The sequence below is a fragment of the Rhea pennata genome, chromosome 16 (genome assembly GCF_028389875.1).
Source record: "Rhea pennata isolate bPtePen1 chromosome 16, bPtePen1.pri, whole genome shotgun sequence".
NCBI lineage: Eukaryota > Metazoa > Chordata > Aves > Rheiformes > Rheidae > Rhea > Rhea pennata.
Window position 1 is genome coordinate 17,298,951 of NC_084678.1, and position 17,075 is coordinate 17,316,025.

A 17,075-nucleotide genomic window follows, 5' to 3' on the forward strand; every position below is an offset into this window, starting at 1 on the left:
GCGGCAGGACTGTTCTCCTGCGCTCCCCCCGCTCCGCTCCCCGCAGAGCTGCCCCAGACATTCTGCTCGCAGGCTGGCAGAAACGGCCAGCGAGATGCTGATTGAGGGGGACACGCTCAGGGGGTGCAGCGGGGGCTCCACCCAGCGGAGACCCCACTGGCTCCACCGTACTCATTCTCCCACTGCCAGAAATGTCCTGGATGCACCACCAAAGTCCCAGGCAAACCTACCTGGTTTGAGGGGCTTCAAAAACAAGCTGCACCCCATGGAGACGGTCCCTTTCCAGCCACAAAAAGCGCTTTGGAAGTCCCATGGCCCATGATGGTTTCTCCAAGGTCTCTTCAGCTTGAGGCACTGGCCCACCTGGACACTCACGCTCCATCCTCTGCACGACCCAGTTCTGCCTGCATCCTGGGGCGGACATCTCCGGCAGCTCTAACTATCCCTCCATCACTGGGGGGATATATCCGGCAGTGCCAGGTGCCTGCTCGCCGTGTCCCCAGCCTTACGGGGTCCCGACTGCCAAGGGGTGCTCAGTGCACGTTTAGGTGCACGGCACCTTCTGGGCACGTCGGCCGCTTCACGGAGCGCGTTGCTCTGCTCAGGAGCAGGCTGGCAGCATTTCTGGTTTTCCCAGGGAATACGGCGGTATCTGAAGCGCCAGTTCCCAGGGCTGCTGAGCTTTCCTCTCCTTCCCTCGCTGTCTGTGCCCGTGTGCTCCAGATCCGTACCTACATGCTGATGTGCCATTTGGGACAACCTGTGTCCCGTGACCCACTTGTCTCCAGACTTCATCTTCTGTCCCTGGAAGGAGGTTGGTATTAAAGCCTCTGTGAATGTGGTTAATGTGTCAGAATGCACTTACATTTATTTTTAATTCTGCTTTCCCCTCAGCCCGGTTCTGGATGAGTCCCAGTGTACAACGCGCTGGGAAGCCGCTGGGTTTTGACACAGCACAAGAAGAGATGGGAGGAGCAAGCAGGCAGGTCGCAGCAACGCAGCCCAAAATCGACCACAGGCTGTTAAAAACAAACCCACAGAAAAGACGCACGCCCTGGGACGCGGCAGGACCCGCAGGGTGCCGCCGAGCGAGGACGCGGGGCTCGGGGCGCAGGGCACTGCCAGCTCACAGCCCGGCTGGCACCAGCAGCCCATCCGGCGCTATTCCGGATGCGCCTCTGAAGATGCTTGAGAGATGCGAACGTGCTAAACCGAACGGGAATTTGATGGACAAATCTTCCCGGCAGCTTTCACCAACCCACCCGCTATCGCTCTTGATTCACGTCTCCGACACCATCTCCAGGCACAGCTCCAAAAGCAAAAATAGCACGCATCTTGGGAAAAAATAAGCTAAAAGCGTGCTCCCACCAGCAGGTCACTGATGGGGCTCAGGCCTGGATCCATTTCCTGGTCAGAAAGAACTGGTAGTTGAAGTGCTCAATGAAAAATGGAATAAAGAGCCCAGGAAGAGGAGGGGGGCTCCGCGCTGCAGGGCCATGGGGCAGAGGGGCCAGCGGGCTCCCTGCGGCGCCCCACACCACAGGCTCTCGCGGCCTTTGTCACCCGAGGCTGGAGCACGCAGTGCCAAACCCGGGACAAGCCCAGAAACTTCCTGGGGCCACCCCGGCTCCCCAGTGGGGGAGGTGCCCCCAGGTGCCCCCAGTGCTGCCCCGGGTCCCCACGTCGTGTCCCCAACAGGGGATGCTGGGTGCCCGCAGCACCCCACGAGCACGTCCCACACCCTCTCTGCTGCTGCATCTGTGCCCCCCCCATCCGTGCCCACGGAGGGTCCTGGTGCCTGTCTGGGAGCGTGTGTGTGTGCACGCTCATGCAGCCCCAGTGTGTGTGTGTGTGTGTGTGTGTGTCTGCACACTCGTACAGCCCTGGAGCAGCCCTGGTGTGTGTGTGCGTGTGCGAGTGGGCGCGCATGTGCTCATGCATCCCTGGAGCAGCGCCGGTGTGCGTGTGCGTGTGTGTGTGCACGCTCGTGCAGCCCCGGGGCAGCCCCGGTGTGCATGTGCGTGTGCGCAGCGGCTGTGTGCACCCACGGGGCCGGGCAGCTCGGGGGGCGCCCGCCGCCCTCCCCGCCGCTCCTGCCGCCGCGGCGCCGGGCACCGGGGGCGGCTCGGCTCGGTTCGGCTCGGCCCGGCTCGGCCCGGGCAGCGGGCTGGGGTAGGCAGCCCGGCGCGGGGCGGGGAAGCGGCGCAGGCACCGGGGCGGCGGCAGAGCGACGCGGGGACGCGGGGCGGCGGCTCGGGGCGAGGAAGCGGAGGGGAAAAGTCGGCTCGGCGAAGCGGGGAGCGGCGGGGCGGGGGCGAGGTGGGGGCAGCCCGGCTCGGGGGTCCCGGCTCGGGGGTCCCGGCTCCGGGGGGGGGGGAAGCAGCCCGGCTCGGGGGTCCCGGCTCCCGGGGAAGGGGGAGCAGCCCGGCTCGGGGGTCCCGGCTCCGGGGGGGGGGGGGGAGCAGCCCGGCTCGGGGGTCCCGGCTCCGGGGGGGGGGAGGGAGCAGCCCGGCTCGGGGGTCCCGGCTCGGGGGTCCCGGCTCCGGGAGGGGGGGGAAGCAGCCCGGCTCGGGGGTCCCGGCTCCGGGGGGGGGGGAGCAGCCCGGCTCGGGGGTCCCGGCTCCGGGGGGGGGGAGCAGCCCGGCTCGGGGGTCCCTGCTCCGGGGGGGAGGAGGGAGCAGCCCGGCTCGGGGGTCCCGGCTCCGGGGGGGGGGGGGGAGCAGCCCGGCTCGGGGGCCCGGCGCTCACCTCTCGCCGGCGGCCCCATGGCGTCCCCGCGGGCGGCCGAGGCGGCGGCGGCGGCGGGGCCGGGCCCGGCGCTGGCGCTGGCGCTGGGCTGCGCGCTGAGCGGGGCGGCGCTGGTGGTGCTGGCGGGGGCCGTGCCGCGGGCGGCGCGCCCCGACCCCGCCGTGCCGGCGCGCCAGATGGAGCGGCTGGAGGCGCGGGCGGCGCGGCTCCGCGCCCGCCTCGACCGCTGCACCGTGGCCGGGCTGGCGCTGCTCGCCCTGGGCGGGCTGCTGCTCGCCGCGCTGCTGCTCGCCGCCGCCGCCGCCCGCCGCCGCGCCCGCGTCGCCCGCCGCGCCGCCCGCTCCTACGGCTCGGTGCGTCTGCGGATGCGGCGGGTGTCGGAGGGGGCGCGGGCGCTGCTCGACAGCCCGCCCGGCCCGGCGCCGCCGCCGCCGCCGCCGCCCGCCGCCGGCCAGGGCTCCTAGCGCCGCGCACCCCGCTCGGCCCCCGGCCCTGCCCCGGCGGGGGTCCGCCGTGCGCCCACCCGGGCCCTGCGCTCACCGGGCTCGTATCCGCGGCACCGGGGCGACGCCAGGGTGCTTGGACGCCACCTCGGCCCTCCCGGACGGGGACTTGTCCCGGGACACTGGGGCCGCGTGGCCATCGGACGCCGCCTCGGCCCTTCCCGGACGGGGGACTCGTCCCGGCACGCTGGGGCCATGCTGCCATCGGACGCCGCCTCGGCCCTCCCGGACGGGGGACCCATCCCAGTGCGCCGGGGCTGAGTGGCCGTTGGACGCTGCCTTGGCCATTCCCGGACGGGGACTTGTCCCGGGATGCCGGGGCTGCGTGGCCATCGGACGCCGCCTCGGCCCTCCAAGACAGGAGACTCACCCCAGCGCACCGGGACCATGCGGCCGTTGGACACCACCTTGGCCCTTCCCGGACGGGGACTTGTCCTGGGACGCCGGGGCCGCGTGGCCATCGGACGCCGCCTCAGCCTTCCCGGACAGGGGACTCGTCCCAGCACACTGGGGCCGTGTGGCCATCAGATGCCACCTCGGCCCTTCCTGGACGGGGGTCCCACCCAGCAGCACCGGACGGACAGAGGGACATCGCCTTCGAGGCGCCCGCGGGATTTCCGTGCCGCGGACAGTCGCTGCCTCCCAGGGCCAAGGCCTGGATGGGAAGCGCATTCGAGCGCTGTGCCACCGCCCCGAGGAGCCTCCCGGCTGCCGCGCAGGGCTGGCGGCTCCATTTTGGGATGTAGCTTCTAATTTTCTGCTGCCAGTGACTCTTTTTCTTTTTTAAAAAAGCAATAGTTACTTGTAAAACAGCACGGGGTAGAACTGGTGCTTTCACGGCTCCCGGCAGAGCGCGGTGACCGCTGCACGCCGGGGCCGGACGTCCTCCGGGCCTGCCCAGCACCGGCAAGCGGGACGAAGGCCTGGACACGCTCCCACACTGCGCTGAACCGCCTGCTCCCACCAGTGGTCCCGGAACATCCCCCTCCAAGATCTCGGTGCTCTGGCCAGAGGAGAAGGAATAATTCAGAAAGCTTTGAAAAAATGTTTTTTTTTTTTTTTTTTTTTTTTTTTTTTTTTTTTTTTTCCCATTTTAAATAAGCAGCTCTGCCCCACTGGGGTGCCTGAGCGTGAGTCTTTGTGCTGATCGCAACAGTCCTTGTCTGCGGTGTGAAGGTGAAATTGCATCTCGGGAATTAAACATGAAGCATCATTAAAGCACAACGTTCTGCGGAAAGAAAATTCGGCACGAGCAGGATGCTGAGAAAGGGAAATAATTATCCCCTCAGAAAACGCAGCTCAGCGGAAGGCGGCCTCTGTCGTGAACTGCGACCAGTTTTTAATCCGTTCCATAAATTACGTCCTTCAGATGTTTTCCAGGCAGAAACAAATTTCTCCAACCAGCCAGCAAGAGAGGAAAGTCACTTCCGCACGCGGTGCGACCGCCCGGCCCGGAGGGCTCCCGGCCGCCGGCGCGGCGTTGTCGGCGCTCGGCCCCACGTTCCTCTTTTCCGGCGTCCCCGGGGCAGACGGGCGCCCGGGGCCGGCCGCACCGGCGTGGGAATCACGGGCTGCTCCGGCGGGCGTCCTCGTTAGCGAGGAAACCGCCCGCGGGGACGGAGGGCGCTGCGAGCCCCCTCCGGAGAGGAAAGCCAGCAAAGGCCAAGAATCGTCCTCATCGATTTTTCTTGCTTCAGAGGAGACGGGAGGGGCCTTCGGACGATGAAAAGCCGAACGGGCGAGGAGGTGACGGACGTCTGCCGAGCTCTCGCCTCGCGCGGGAAACGTCCCGAGCTGGGTGGAACGAGGCGGTCACCGCTGCCAGCGTGTCGGGGCAGCGGCCCGCGGGAAGGGCCGGGAGGGCGGGAGGAGAAAAGCGCCCTCCCGGCCGAAGTACGAGTATTTAAGGTCAACGAAGCGTGTTTAGAAGGGAATTCCATTAAAGAAGCTCCACCACCAAAACGCCTAGGGCGGGAGAGCGATTCCATGCGGCAGCGCCCCGGGCGCGGGCCGAGGGGAAGGCGGGATGCGCGCGGAGCCATCAGCCCCGCGCCGGGCGCCCCGGTTGCCTCGAGGGGTGCAGAGCCGCTCTGCCAAGGGGCGGGAAGCGGGGGCCGCTCGCTTTCCCGTCCTCGCCCCGTCGCGGGCTCCTCCCTCGCGCCGTGCCCAGGGCGCGTCAGCGCTCCCCGTCGCTGGCTTTAGCGGCGGCGAGGCCTGGGACGGGGCTGCCGCGATCCTCGCCCTGCCCCGGCGAGACCTGGCGCGGGACGTTTCGCTGACCAGCGCCCCGGCCGCGGCCACGGCCCTGCGCTCGGTGCCGTACGGACGCGCAGCTTGGAGAAGGGGTTTCTCCCCCGCCACCAGCCCTGCAAACCGGGCGAGGGATCTGCTCCGGACCGCTGCGGCTCATCCCTGCCTCGGACGCGAGCTGAGCGAGCTGCAGGGATTTTACGGAGTCTCCCCGGCCCAGAGGGGAGGATCCTTATTTACCTCCTCCGACCTTCCCTTCCCGGAGAGCAGACACGCAGCCTCCCCAGAGGCCCAAAGGCCGGGCGCAGGCCCTGTGCCTTAACGCAGGGCACTTGCCCTCTTTTAAACCGTCTCCTGTCCCACCTGCCCCCCAGCTGCACAGCACCCCAAGCCTGCTGGGGCCAAGCGCCGCGCACAGAAGGTTGTTTATCCGGCCCCAGCCCAGCCTCTCCTGGCACCAGCTCCCTCTAACCAGCCCCATCAAAGCCAGCTGTGTCTCTCCCTCCAGAAAGGTTGTGGCACATGATTAATTCAGGCAGCAGAGAGCAGCTGCCTCCTGCAGAGGAGCCCACGTGCGATAAGGCCAAAGCTCCCGAGCGGGCTGCAGCAGGGAGGTTTGGGCTCGGTGCAGGCCACCCCGGGGGCCCAGAGCAGCTTTAGCTCCAAGCTGTCGTGTCCTGCTGCGCATTCTCGTGCTGCCGTCTCCGCGCAGGGCCCCTGCGGCGGCCGCTGCTGCTCCATGCATCCCATGACCATGCTGGATAAAGGGAGATTTCTTTCCTGAAATCCACGGTGGTAGGACAAGGTCACGAGATCCCGAGCAGCCTCGGTTCCCTGTGGCTTCCCTGGAAACGGGAGATGCTCGGTGCTTGGCAGATCAAGCCTTGCATTGGCACGAGCTGCTCCCGCCGCGTCCCGGCCGAGCACGGCTGTGGCAGGAGCCTCTCCCCAGGGCCCAACGCAGCGAGGTCCCTTCTGCCGGGGCCAGGCCACGGGGCCAGCTCAGCAGGGCCGGCACCTCCCACCGTGGGATGGAGGGGACCTGGCACAAGGCGCCGAGCCGGCGTGGCACGGGCTGCGGGGACGCAGGGGTCCCCTCACCTGTGTGCTCAAGCTGGCCCCAGCACCAGGTATCTCCCCCCACCCCACCATCCGCATGCAGCCCAGGGTCGCCCACGCTGTAAATTCCGCTGTTATTAGCTGGGGTTATAGGCAAGGGAGTTTAAAAGGGAAAAGCTCTTGGGGAAAAGACACAAAGTGGATCACCTCCCCCCTTTTTATTTATGTCTGTGCTGCCGCACGCAGCGTAATGACAGCCCTGGATACCCCGGAGAGCCAATTACTGCAAGCAGCGTAGCCAGAGCCAAAGCCGCGCTGCTCTCGACTTCATTTTCTTAAAACAGTCACAGTGTCCTGGGAAAGCGCTGCAGCTCCGGGGACGGTACCAGGCTTGTGCACAGCGTGGCTCCTCCGCGCAGGAGAGGGCGCGAGCAGCCGGGGCAGAGCAGGCCGGGAGCAGCGCTCCCAGTGCGGGAGCACACAGGGCCACCCCCACCAAGCACCAACACAACACGTTATCAGGTTTTTATTTTAAACTCATGAACATCCTTCAAAAAAAAAAATCAAAGCATAAGAAGAAAAAACAACATGACGCCCTGACAAAACAGACAAGTCGCAGCCCCCAAATCCACTGACGCTAGGGGAGCCGCAGGAAAGGAAGGTGGCTCAGAAAGAGCTTAGGAGCCTGGGCCATGCAAAGCTCATCCCTTCCCTCCAGCCGCCCGGGAGGCTCCGGCCTCACCATGCCGCCTCCACGCCGTTTGGCTCACGGCAGCGTGAATCCGGCTAGGCACAGCCTGGAGGGGAGAACGACCCTAGCAGACGTCAGCCTTGTGCAGTGGGACTAATTGCAGGGACGCACATTCCTATAAACCCCTTTGGCAAAGCCCAGGGAAGCAAATCCCACAGCGGAGCAATCCCTCTCCGTGTGTCGCCAGAACGGCCCCGCATCTGCACTGCGCTCAGCTCTACCGAGCGACTCGGCCCGGCCGAGCCCAGGGAGCCAACACCAGACACAGCAGGTCACACGGGTACCGAGCCCCCTCTCCTGCCCTGGCCTCGCCGCGTTGCTGATGGCCATCCCTTTTCCCACTGCCTGCCTGTGGGGTTTTGCTCGTGCCCCTGGGGATAGAAGAAAACAGGACTGCAGGGGAGAGAAGGTGCAAGGTGGGGCCAGGAATTACGTACGTCTCTTGTATCTCCTCTCACGTAAATTTAAGGCTTTGCTGTGGTTCCCTTTAAACCCAGTGGCCACAGGAGCCATGGGCACAGCCACACAGATCTCGGCCACTGTTGGGGGTCTGCCCACGGCCACCCCACAGGAGGGGCTGCCAGCCCTTCCTGCTGGTCAGCCCTTCGCTTGGCTCAGTGGAAGGGCTGAGAGGGATAAGGAACAGGAGGGAAACCATCTCTGGGCGAGGAGCCCATTCGGGCTGCTACCCTCAGCAAAGCTACTGCAGCTCCTCAGCACGGGAGCAGCAAGAGGGCAGCTCTATCCTTAGCAACAACCACTCGCATAAACCCCACGGCAAAAGCGGTGCCACCCTGGAGAGGCAGAGGAGGAAACCTCCAAACGACCTGGGCAGCTCTCAGAGCACTGCTCCGCACCCCCCACTGCTGTCTCGTGCACGGCAAGCACATTTCTGCCAAGTGCAAATGGCTGGGGATCTTCAGAGTAGTATGAAAAGAAACAAGATAAACCTACTGTTTCCTCTTCTGTTCAACACATACGGAAACCTTTATAGCTGGTCAGAAACACGGGTCACCCCGTTTAGGGAGAGGAAAAATGCTGTTGGAAAGATTGAAGTCCACCAAACGGGTGAGTGACGGCATGAAGGTACTTCTGCTTCTCAGGAAATTTTTCTCACTGAAGCCACCTGAGAAACCTTGTGCCAGACTCCTCACATGAACATGTCCTCATAGCCTGGAGGGGGAAGGTGGTCTGGATTTGGCCTGGAAAGGAATTAAGAGCACACTTAAATCAGGAGGGAGAGCTCAGTCCCTCAGCAACAGGGATGAGCAAGGAGATTCAGGGCTAGACTGTGAAGAGTAGGCTGTTGCCCTCACTGCAGGGGCTACGCAGGCATGCCCAAACACCTACCCAGACGTGTTGGCCCCTAATGGACCAAAGGGGTCGAATCTGGCACCTGGTGGAACTGCTCCTGGGGGAAGCCGGCTTGGGAGACCTGAAGATGGGTCTAGGCCAGGCCGTGGGAACCCAGACCTGAGAGGATCAGCAATCATTCCTCCACCTCGACCTCTGGGGAGGAGAAAGGCAGAGATCAGGATCAGACTGGCACTGGTGAAAGAGGAGCAAAGAGCCACCTCGGTCCAGACCCTGCTGCAGGAATGCTGGTCAGCAGGAATCTAGGGTTAAATCGAGACACATCACACAGAGCACGTGGAAAGGAATGCACATCTAGCACATCGTAACACATGCCAGGACAACTCAGCAAGACGAGCACGTGGCTGAAGACAAAGAACCCTTCACGAGTGCGAAGGAGTGCTGGGGCACAGCAGGTCCCCGTCCTCATGGTGGCTGCTGTCTGCCGCAGGAGGCAACCCAAACACATTACACCCTGCTCCCAGCGCGGGTTATCACAGCCCTGCAGACCTGCCCGCAGCATACGGTCACAGGTCAAGATGTGCATCATGGCTCAACATCACGCTCAACATTGTGCCAAGGTGGGAGCCCTATGGCTATAGCATGCAGGCCCAAGCCAGGGCACCATCACATCAGCAAACACCAAAGTCTAGCTGGAAACACGCACAGGAAAACAGCAGCCCTCCACTTCAACTGCCCAACTTGCTTTCCACTGTGCCAATGACAAAACAGACACCCAGGTTTCCTCAGTTGCTGAGAGAACGGGCTGGAACAGCAACTTCCTTCTTCCTCTGGTTCCTGCAAGGAGCTGCCCTGATTTAGGGGATCAGCAATAGCTGGGCAAGTTCCCTGGGTGGCTGCTGACTGCTCCAGGGGAACCGTGGCTCGTAATGCTGCCTCCTCTCTCTGCTCTCCCCGGGCGAGTGTTACATCCTGCCCCGGCACAGTGTTGCAAGAGCTCGCAGACCCAGCCGAGGTTCCCACAACCTTTCCAAAGAACTGCCTGGAAATCATTTGCTGGTCGCGGCGGCTCCTTGGAGCTGCCCCATGCTGCGAGTGCCATTCTTCATGGTCAACTTTGGACAAGCTGGGCTGGAGCCTCTGGACACCGCTACCATCATGCAAGTCATTAACAGCTGTGCTAATGAGTTCCATTACGCCAGGCTGACTGCCCAAAATGCCCCAGGACAACCCAGCCTACGAGCATACGCCTGGGAGTCTGCGTCTCCAGCCCCAGCTCTGGCAGGTGTAAGCACACAAATCTGCTTCCATTTACAATCTTTTTTTCTCCTTTACAGAGAAACTTGTGATGAAGGGCTGGAGGCAGTGAGAGAAAAAGGGTTCCCTCAAACTGAAACTCCTCTCCCTATGCTATCAGGTTTCCTTCCAGCCAGGAAGGACATTGTTCCAGCAGGGTAGGACATTTGTAGCTGGCCCTTTTCTAGCCAAACCCTCGGAGAACTATCTTGCAAGAGGGAAAAAATGCAATCCTCATAGGACAGTGGTTCCAAGCAGGATTCCCATGGGCCGCAGGATGCTCTGCAATGATTCCAAGAGCTGGTTTTCCTCTGACTATGTGCTTTTAATGAGATTGGAAAATGACAGGTTCTCCTTCCCCAACCAAACCAAAGACCCAGAGAGAGAGATGTGCGTAGAGCCCCCCTCCAAACAGCCCTGCCTTTTCCTAGGCTCCCTGCTCTCAAGTGCTTCAGACAACCTGGAGGTTCACAACCAAGACTTGAGAATCTGTGGGCTCAGATTTAAGCCTCCCCTTCTACAGACTGCTGGGCTGCAGACATATAGCAGCTGGTAACATTTTATATTAGAGGCTTACATTCGCTTAACGATGTATTCAGCTTTGATTGACTGAAGGAATTACTGCATTTTAAATGAATACAAGCTGATTATTAAACAGATTTCAACCTATCATCTACGCAAGAGACAGATCTTATTACGATATTAGAACCATATTGAGGTTTAGCAGCTGTCAATTGGTCCCTTGCAATTTACACAGAGTAACTGTCTCATTAGAGTCTGCACTTGGAGAAGTTTCACAGGATGCCTGACCCGAGCAGATTTCAGCTGCTGCACAGAAGGTCCCGAGCCACCTTCCCCCTGCCCCACGCAGCAAGGGCAGAGCAGGGACATGCTCCCCAGGCACTCAAAGCACCACTTCTCTCAGCCAAACTCACCCAAAAGGATCCAGGTCTTCCCCACCAACAGCAAAGGGGCCCATGGGAGAAGGCCTGAAACACAAGGCAGTGAGTGAGACTTTGGCCAAGGGGAGAGAGAAGTCACAAGAAGCTAGAAGAAAGGAGCACGCAAACATTGACAAGGCAGTGCAGCCAGCCACAGCCAGTGTACATGCTGTGGGTGCTTTTTGTGGAAAAGAGCACTGGCTTCACAGTGCAGCCCACACTGCAGATTGTCTTGCCAATAGTATGTGCCAATGACACGGTTTCAGAGCCAGGCCTAGCCCCAGCCTGTCTGCCCACAGGCGTGCCAGGCCTCCCTGGGGAGCACCTGGCACCCTGAGCAGCCCTGAGCACTGCTGAACAGCAAGGGTGTTAAAGGAACATGTGGTGACATGCAAGACAGAAGTCATGGCCAGTGCCCCAAAGATGCAGAGCTACTGTGGTACCTCTGACTTCTAGCGAAAGGGGATTAGAGCTTCAGGGAACCTGCCTGCCAAGTATGAGGTATGGCTGGGCACAAAGGGACCAGGGATAGCAAAGTGATGTTCCACGTCCCCTCACCTCAGCTTTGCCAGCAAAGGGTTTCAAGGGGGATGCAGGGCCATGGGAGCAAGAAGAGGTCTCTGTTCCCTGGCATCAGGCAGCACACCTGCTGGGTCTTATCCCAAGCTCCAGCCAGGAGGATGGTGCTGAGAAGGCAGCTCTACCTGCCTCAGTGAGGAGCCCACAGCAATGTGTGAAGCTAAGGCAGAGCTCTGCAGCCACCCCAGCCCCTCTACACTGCTGTGAGCACAGTCCCTACAGCTCTGCCAGAGCCCAAAGCCCGAGTTGACACTTGGAGCCCTCGTTTCCCTCCTGGAGACTGCTCAGCCCTATGACAGCGCTGCCCTTCCCACTGCCATCCTTTCTCTGCCAGCTGCCAGAGCCCTGATGGTCCCTCAGCCAGTCCTAAGCAGGGCCTCTCTCCTTCCATCCCATACCTTCCTCCCAGCCTTGCACTCTGCCCTGTCCCTCCTGGATTGGTAGGTCTCCAGCTAAATCCCCACACTGTGCCGAAGGTGAGTCAAACCAACAGTTCTTTGAGGCCTTCCCTCAAAAGACAGCTTAAAATTAAAGCAAAGCAGGTGGCCAATGAGCCTGGAACTGGCAGGGAAAGTATGGATCCCCTTCACTCCCCATCCTGCATGCAAGGACGTGCAAGACAGGGATCTCCAGCAGGGAGGCAGCAGACATGGTGTTTAGAGAGACCAGGACCACATCTCCTCTAATGGAGGACTGTGAATAGCTGCTCACTCTTTACTCACCAGGATGGCTCTCTCGCACCTGCTGGCTGCCGGGGAGGGACCCTGAGAGGGTCATAGTCCCGAGGGAAGGTAGGATCCTTCTTCTCAGCCTGGGGCTCCTTTTTGGCCTTTTCTGTGGGGGCCCCAAAGGGAGCAATGATACCTGAAGCAATTCTCGTCTTCAGCTCCTCAATGTTCTTGTACACTCTGCAGGAAGGAGAAGAGAGACTGTGGGCTGGGGAGGCCACACGACCCATGGCTGCAAGGGTGCTGACCATGAGGAGCTTTGAGAGGGGTTGCAAGGGGATGGATGCATGCAAAATGTCTCTGATACATGCATACCGTGTCCCAGCTGGCAGCATGGAGGGGACAGGAAGGGAAGAGGAAGAGCATGCAGTGGCACTAAGACCCATTCAAGAGGGCAAAGTGCCATCCAGCCCAGGGGGACCCCTTGTGCTGTGGTCACACCCCAGTCAAGTCTGCTTTGGAGGAAAGGACATGGCACTGTACCTTGCTTCCCTGCGGACTGTCTGGTGTCTTTAAAGGCTGCTATCCATCCTGCAGCCCCACCCTCAGCAGAAGGGCACAGCACCATCCCCCCTACCCAGCTGCCCAGTACTAGGAACTAGCTATCTGCCATGTTGTCACTGTGAACACAGGCAGGAAGCAACCACCAGGTTCAAAAAGGACAAGGGAGAGGGAAGAAATGGGCAGACAGGCTGGCATGCCGTCTGGACCGTGCTGTCTGTGACTGCTGGAAGCTGTCATCACCCTCAGGCAGTGTTCACCCAGCATGTACAGGCAGTCAGTGCTCTGGAAACAGAAGTGCTGGGCTGGCCAGGACCTGTTCCCAGGTGAACAGCTCATCCTTGGGTTCTGACCCAAAAGACTACAGACCCCTAAATCGCTTTCCTGCCAACTGCTCAGAGGTGAGGAGGGAAAGCAGGCTGCTTTTCAGGGCTGGCTGACATGCCCTTGGCTTTGCACTGGAGAAGAGTCCTCCAGCCTCTTCCTAATATGCCTCTGTTCCCACCTGTCCTGTCTCCCCGTGCCAATGGGGCATTTTCTCCTGCATAAAATGCTGGGGATGGAGATTACTTGTGGAAATCGTCCAGGTGCTCTGGGTTGATGTAATCAGCCACCGTCAAGGTCACATCTGCCACCTTCTGAGTGCTGCGATCCTACAAAGGACAGGTGAAACACAGAGTCAGCAGCCAGGCAAAATCGGGACTGAGGGAGGGAGCCGACGTGACCACAGGTGAGGTGCTGGGACACACAAGGAATGGGGCTCGCCTGATGCCTGCCCACATCACTCTGCAGCGCCTGAATCCCCAAGAGCAAACAAACTCCAGCGTCCAGTGAGGCTCTTCCTGCTGGCTCCCCCAGCCTGGGCTGTAAAGGGTCAAAGACAGAAATCCTGTGGCCATGGCATTGGGTAGGTGCACAGCAGGGACAGGGCAAGCAAGCTGAAAACACATCCTGACCTGGAAAAGGGACACAAAAGGGGCAGCTGCTGGGCCAGCGTGTGCAAAGCAAATTGCATCCCCTTCTTGATGCAGCAGACACTTGAGCAGTCACATGTGCCATCACACAGGTCTGCAGATCATAACTTACTGCTTTACAGCCACTGGGTCTGCCCCAGGCAAACTCTGCATCCAGGACAAACGAGGAATAAATGCTGCTGCAAGGTCTAACAAGTAGACACAAAACATTTAAAAATGGGCCCTGCTGCTCTTTGCCCCCAGGACATTTTGGATGACAGTGACTGCTGCTCCGAGAGGACCACAATGCCTGCAGGGATCAGCCCTGATGCTCACCATGACATTGAGGATCATGCTGTCTTCCACCATGATTGCCTTCAGCAGCAGCTCACGGGAATCATCCATGGATTTGTACCGCAGCGTATACAGCTCCTTGTTGGCCTGCCAGCCGTCTGGCAGCAGTTCTGACTTCCTTTCATCAGGACCTGGCTGCAAGAAGGCAGACACACTGCTGAGACCCTGACCACCAGCCCAAATCGCTGCGGGGCCAGAGAAACCTGTCCTGGCCGTGCGCAGAGATCTGGGAAGAGATCTAGGTCTACTGCAGGGATCCCTCCAAATCTCCCAAGGGTTTAACTGCTGGCGTAGGGCCCAGCTGCCAGTGCACAGGGCCTGCCCTCCTGCCTCCCATGGGATCGCTGCGCTGGAGCAGGAGGGGGCACAACCACGGTTTGCCAGCTGGGAAGACACAGACAGGGTGACGACACTCTTTGTTGCCTGGCACCTATCGACCCCCCCAGCATGGGATGCTGCTGCGCCAGGAGAGGTCACCCCAGGCACGCAGCCCCGGGGTGGTGGCTGCCAGAGGGGGTATTGCGTGGGCTGTCCCCTCCCTGGCCGCCTGAGTGTTTCTCAGCTGGGACAGCGCCCTGGCCACTGCCTGTCCCCAGCCCCGCACTGGGTCTCCCCAGCATGGGACCCTCCCCCCCCCAGCATCACACCAGCCCCCCAACCCAGGGACCCCTCTTGCAATGAGGGCTCCTTCTAACAGTAGTCCACTGGGACCCCCCCACGAAGAACTGAGATCCTCTTTCAGCAGAAGATCCCCCCAAACACTATGTCCCCCCCTATGAGCACCAGGTCCTCCTCAAGCACTGAGACCCCTCCCAAACACCGAGGCCCCCCAGAGAGCACTGGTGCCCTCCAAGCACTGGGACTCCCCCCCGCCCCGAGCACCGGGACACCCTCATCACCGCACCGTCCCCCTTCCTGGTACTGCACTAGGGCCCCCAATACCACCCACCTGCACCACCGGGACCCCCCAAACTCAGGCACCTCCCCACACTGGATCCTCCTCCCAGCACTGGGTCACCTCCCAAGCACTGGGACCTCCCCAACATCAGGACCCCCCCGAGCACCAGGACCCCTCCCAATACTGGTACCCCCCCAGCACTGGGACAACCCCCAACTCCGGGACCCCTCACAATACTGGGACCCCCTAACCAGCACTGGGAGCACCGGGACCTCCCCGGCACTGGGACCCCTCCCAATACCGAGTCTCCCCCCCCCCAGCACTGGGACAACCCCCAACTCCGGGACCCCCCCCAACACCAGGACCCCTCACAATACTGGGACCCCCTCCCAGCACTGGGAGCACTAGGACCTCCCCGGCATTGGGACCCTTCACAATACTGGGACCCACCTCCCCGCACTGGGACCCCTCACAATACTGGGACCCCCTCCCAGCACTGGGAGCACTGGGACCCCCCCCAGCACTGGGACAACCCCCAACTCCAGGATCCCCCCAACACTGGGACCCCCCCCAATACTGGGACCCCCCCCAGCACTGGGAACCCTCCCAATACTGGGACCCCCCCCAGCACTGGGACCCCCCCCCTCCCAATACTGGGACCCCTTCCCAGCACTGGGAGCACCGGGACCTCCCCGGTACTGGGACCCCTCCCAATACTGGGACCCCCCTCCCGGCACTGGGACCCCTCCAGGCCCCGGGCCCCCCCCGGCCCCGGCCCCGGCCCCCCCCGGCCCCGCGCGGAGCCGCGCTGGCGCTGCGCGGCGGCGGCCGGCGCGGCCGGGAAAGGCCGCGGCCTGGCGCGGCCCGCGGGCGCCCGGGCCCGGCCGCGCGGTACCTGCTCGCCGGCGCCCAGGCAGCCGTAGCCGTGCCGCACCAGCTCCCAGTGGACGCCGCAGAGCAGCGCGTCCTGCGGGCGGGAGATGGCGGCCCGCGCCGAGGCGTAGAGCGGCTCCAGCCCCGCCATGGCGCCGCCGCGCTCCGCCGGCCGCACGGAGCAGGCGCCGGGGCCGGGCCGGGCCGCGGGGCCGCGCGCAGGCGCAGCTCGGCGGGGGCGGGCTCGGTTGGGGGGCGGGGCTGGGGGGCCGGGTCGTGGGGCCGGGCTGGGGGGCCCCGGCTGCGCTGGGCTGTGGGCCAGGCTGTGGGGATCCCGAGCAGGCTGTAGGGCTCGGCAATGGGTCAGGCTGAGGGGTCCTGAGCAGGCTGTGGGGCCGGGCTGTGGGGCTGGGCTGTGGGGTCCCGGCTGGGCTGTGGGGCTGGGCTGTGGGCCAGGCTGTGGGGATCCCGAGCAGGCTGTAGGGCTCGGCAATGGGTCAGGCTGAGGGGTCCTGAGCAGGCTGTGGGGCCGGGCTGTGGGGCCGGGCTGTGGGGCTGGGCTGTGGGGCTGGGCTGTGGGGTCCCGGCTGGGCTGTGGGGCCGGGCTATGGGTCAGGCTGTGGGGTCCCAGCTGGGCTGTGGGGCTGGGCTGTGGGGTCCCGGCTGGGCTGTGGGGCCGGGCTATGGGTCAGGCTGTGGGGTCCCAGCTGGGCTGTGGGGCTGGGCTGTGGGGTCCCGGCTGGGCTGTGGGGCCGGGCTATGGGTCAGGCTGTGGGGCCCCGGCTGGGCTGTGGGGCTGGGCTATGGGTCAGGCTGTGGGGTCCCGGCTGGGTTGTGGGGCTGGGCTGTGGGGTCCCAGCTGGGCTGTGGGGCCGGGCTATGGGTCAGGCTGTGGGGTCCCGGCTGGGCTGTGGGGTCCAGGCTAGGCTGTGGGGCTGGGCTGTGGACCAGGCTGTGGGGTCTTGGCTGGGCTGTGGGGCCCAGCTATGGGTCAGGCTGTGGGGTCCCAGCTGGGCTGTGGGGCTGGGCTGTGGGGTCCCGGCTGGGCTGTGGGGCCCAGCTATGGGTCAGGCTGTGGGGTCCCGGCTGGGCTGTGGGGCTGGGCTGTGGGGCCCCGGCTGGGCTGTGGGGTCCAGGCTAGGCTGTGGGGCTGGGCTGTGGACCAGGCTGTGGGGTCTTGGCTGGGCTGCGGGGCCGGGCTATGGGTCAGGCTGTGGGGCCCCGGCCGGGCTGCTCACACCTTCCCCCTCAGCAGCTCCCTGCGCGGCAGATCTGGCGGGATCCGTTTTCCTCAGCGTCTTGTCACTGGGTTCGACCCGTTTCCATC

General features: G+C 63.0%; 1 protein-coding gene across 2 annotated transcripts; it reads right to left on the bottom strand.

Moving 5' to 3' along the window:
• Positions 1-7,070: 7,070 nt before the first annotated feature.
• Positions 7,071-15,946, bottom strand: PSMF1 (proteasome inhibitor subunit 1). 2 transcript variants are annotated; one of them, XM_062589371.1, is made up of 7 exons: positions 15,771-15,946; positions 13,960-14,112; positions 13,241-13,323; positions 12,164-12,349; positions 10,857-10,910; positions 8,662-8,820; positions 7,071-8,513 (listed from the first exon to the last, which is right to left on the bottom strand). In XM_062589371.1, the coding sequence occupies exons 1-7, from the start codon at positions 15,897-15,899 to the stop codon at positions 8,462-8,464; spliced, it is 816 nt and encodes a 271-aa protein (XP_062445355.1). In that variant the 5' UTR covers positions 15,900-15,946; the 3' UTR covers positions 7,071-8,461. The 2 variants fall into 2 exon arrangements, with proteins under 2 accessions (XP_062445355.1, XP_062445356.1); XM_062589372.1 differs by lacking the exon at positions 8,662-8,820.
• Between the last annotated feature and the right edge of the window lie 1,129 nt (positions 15,947-17,075).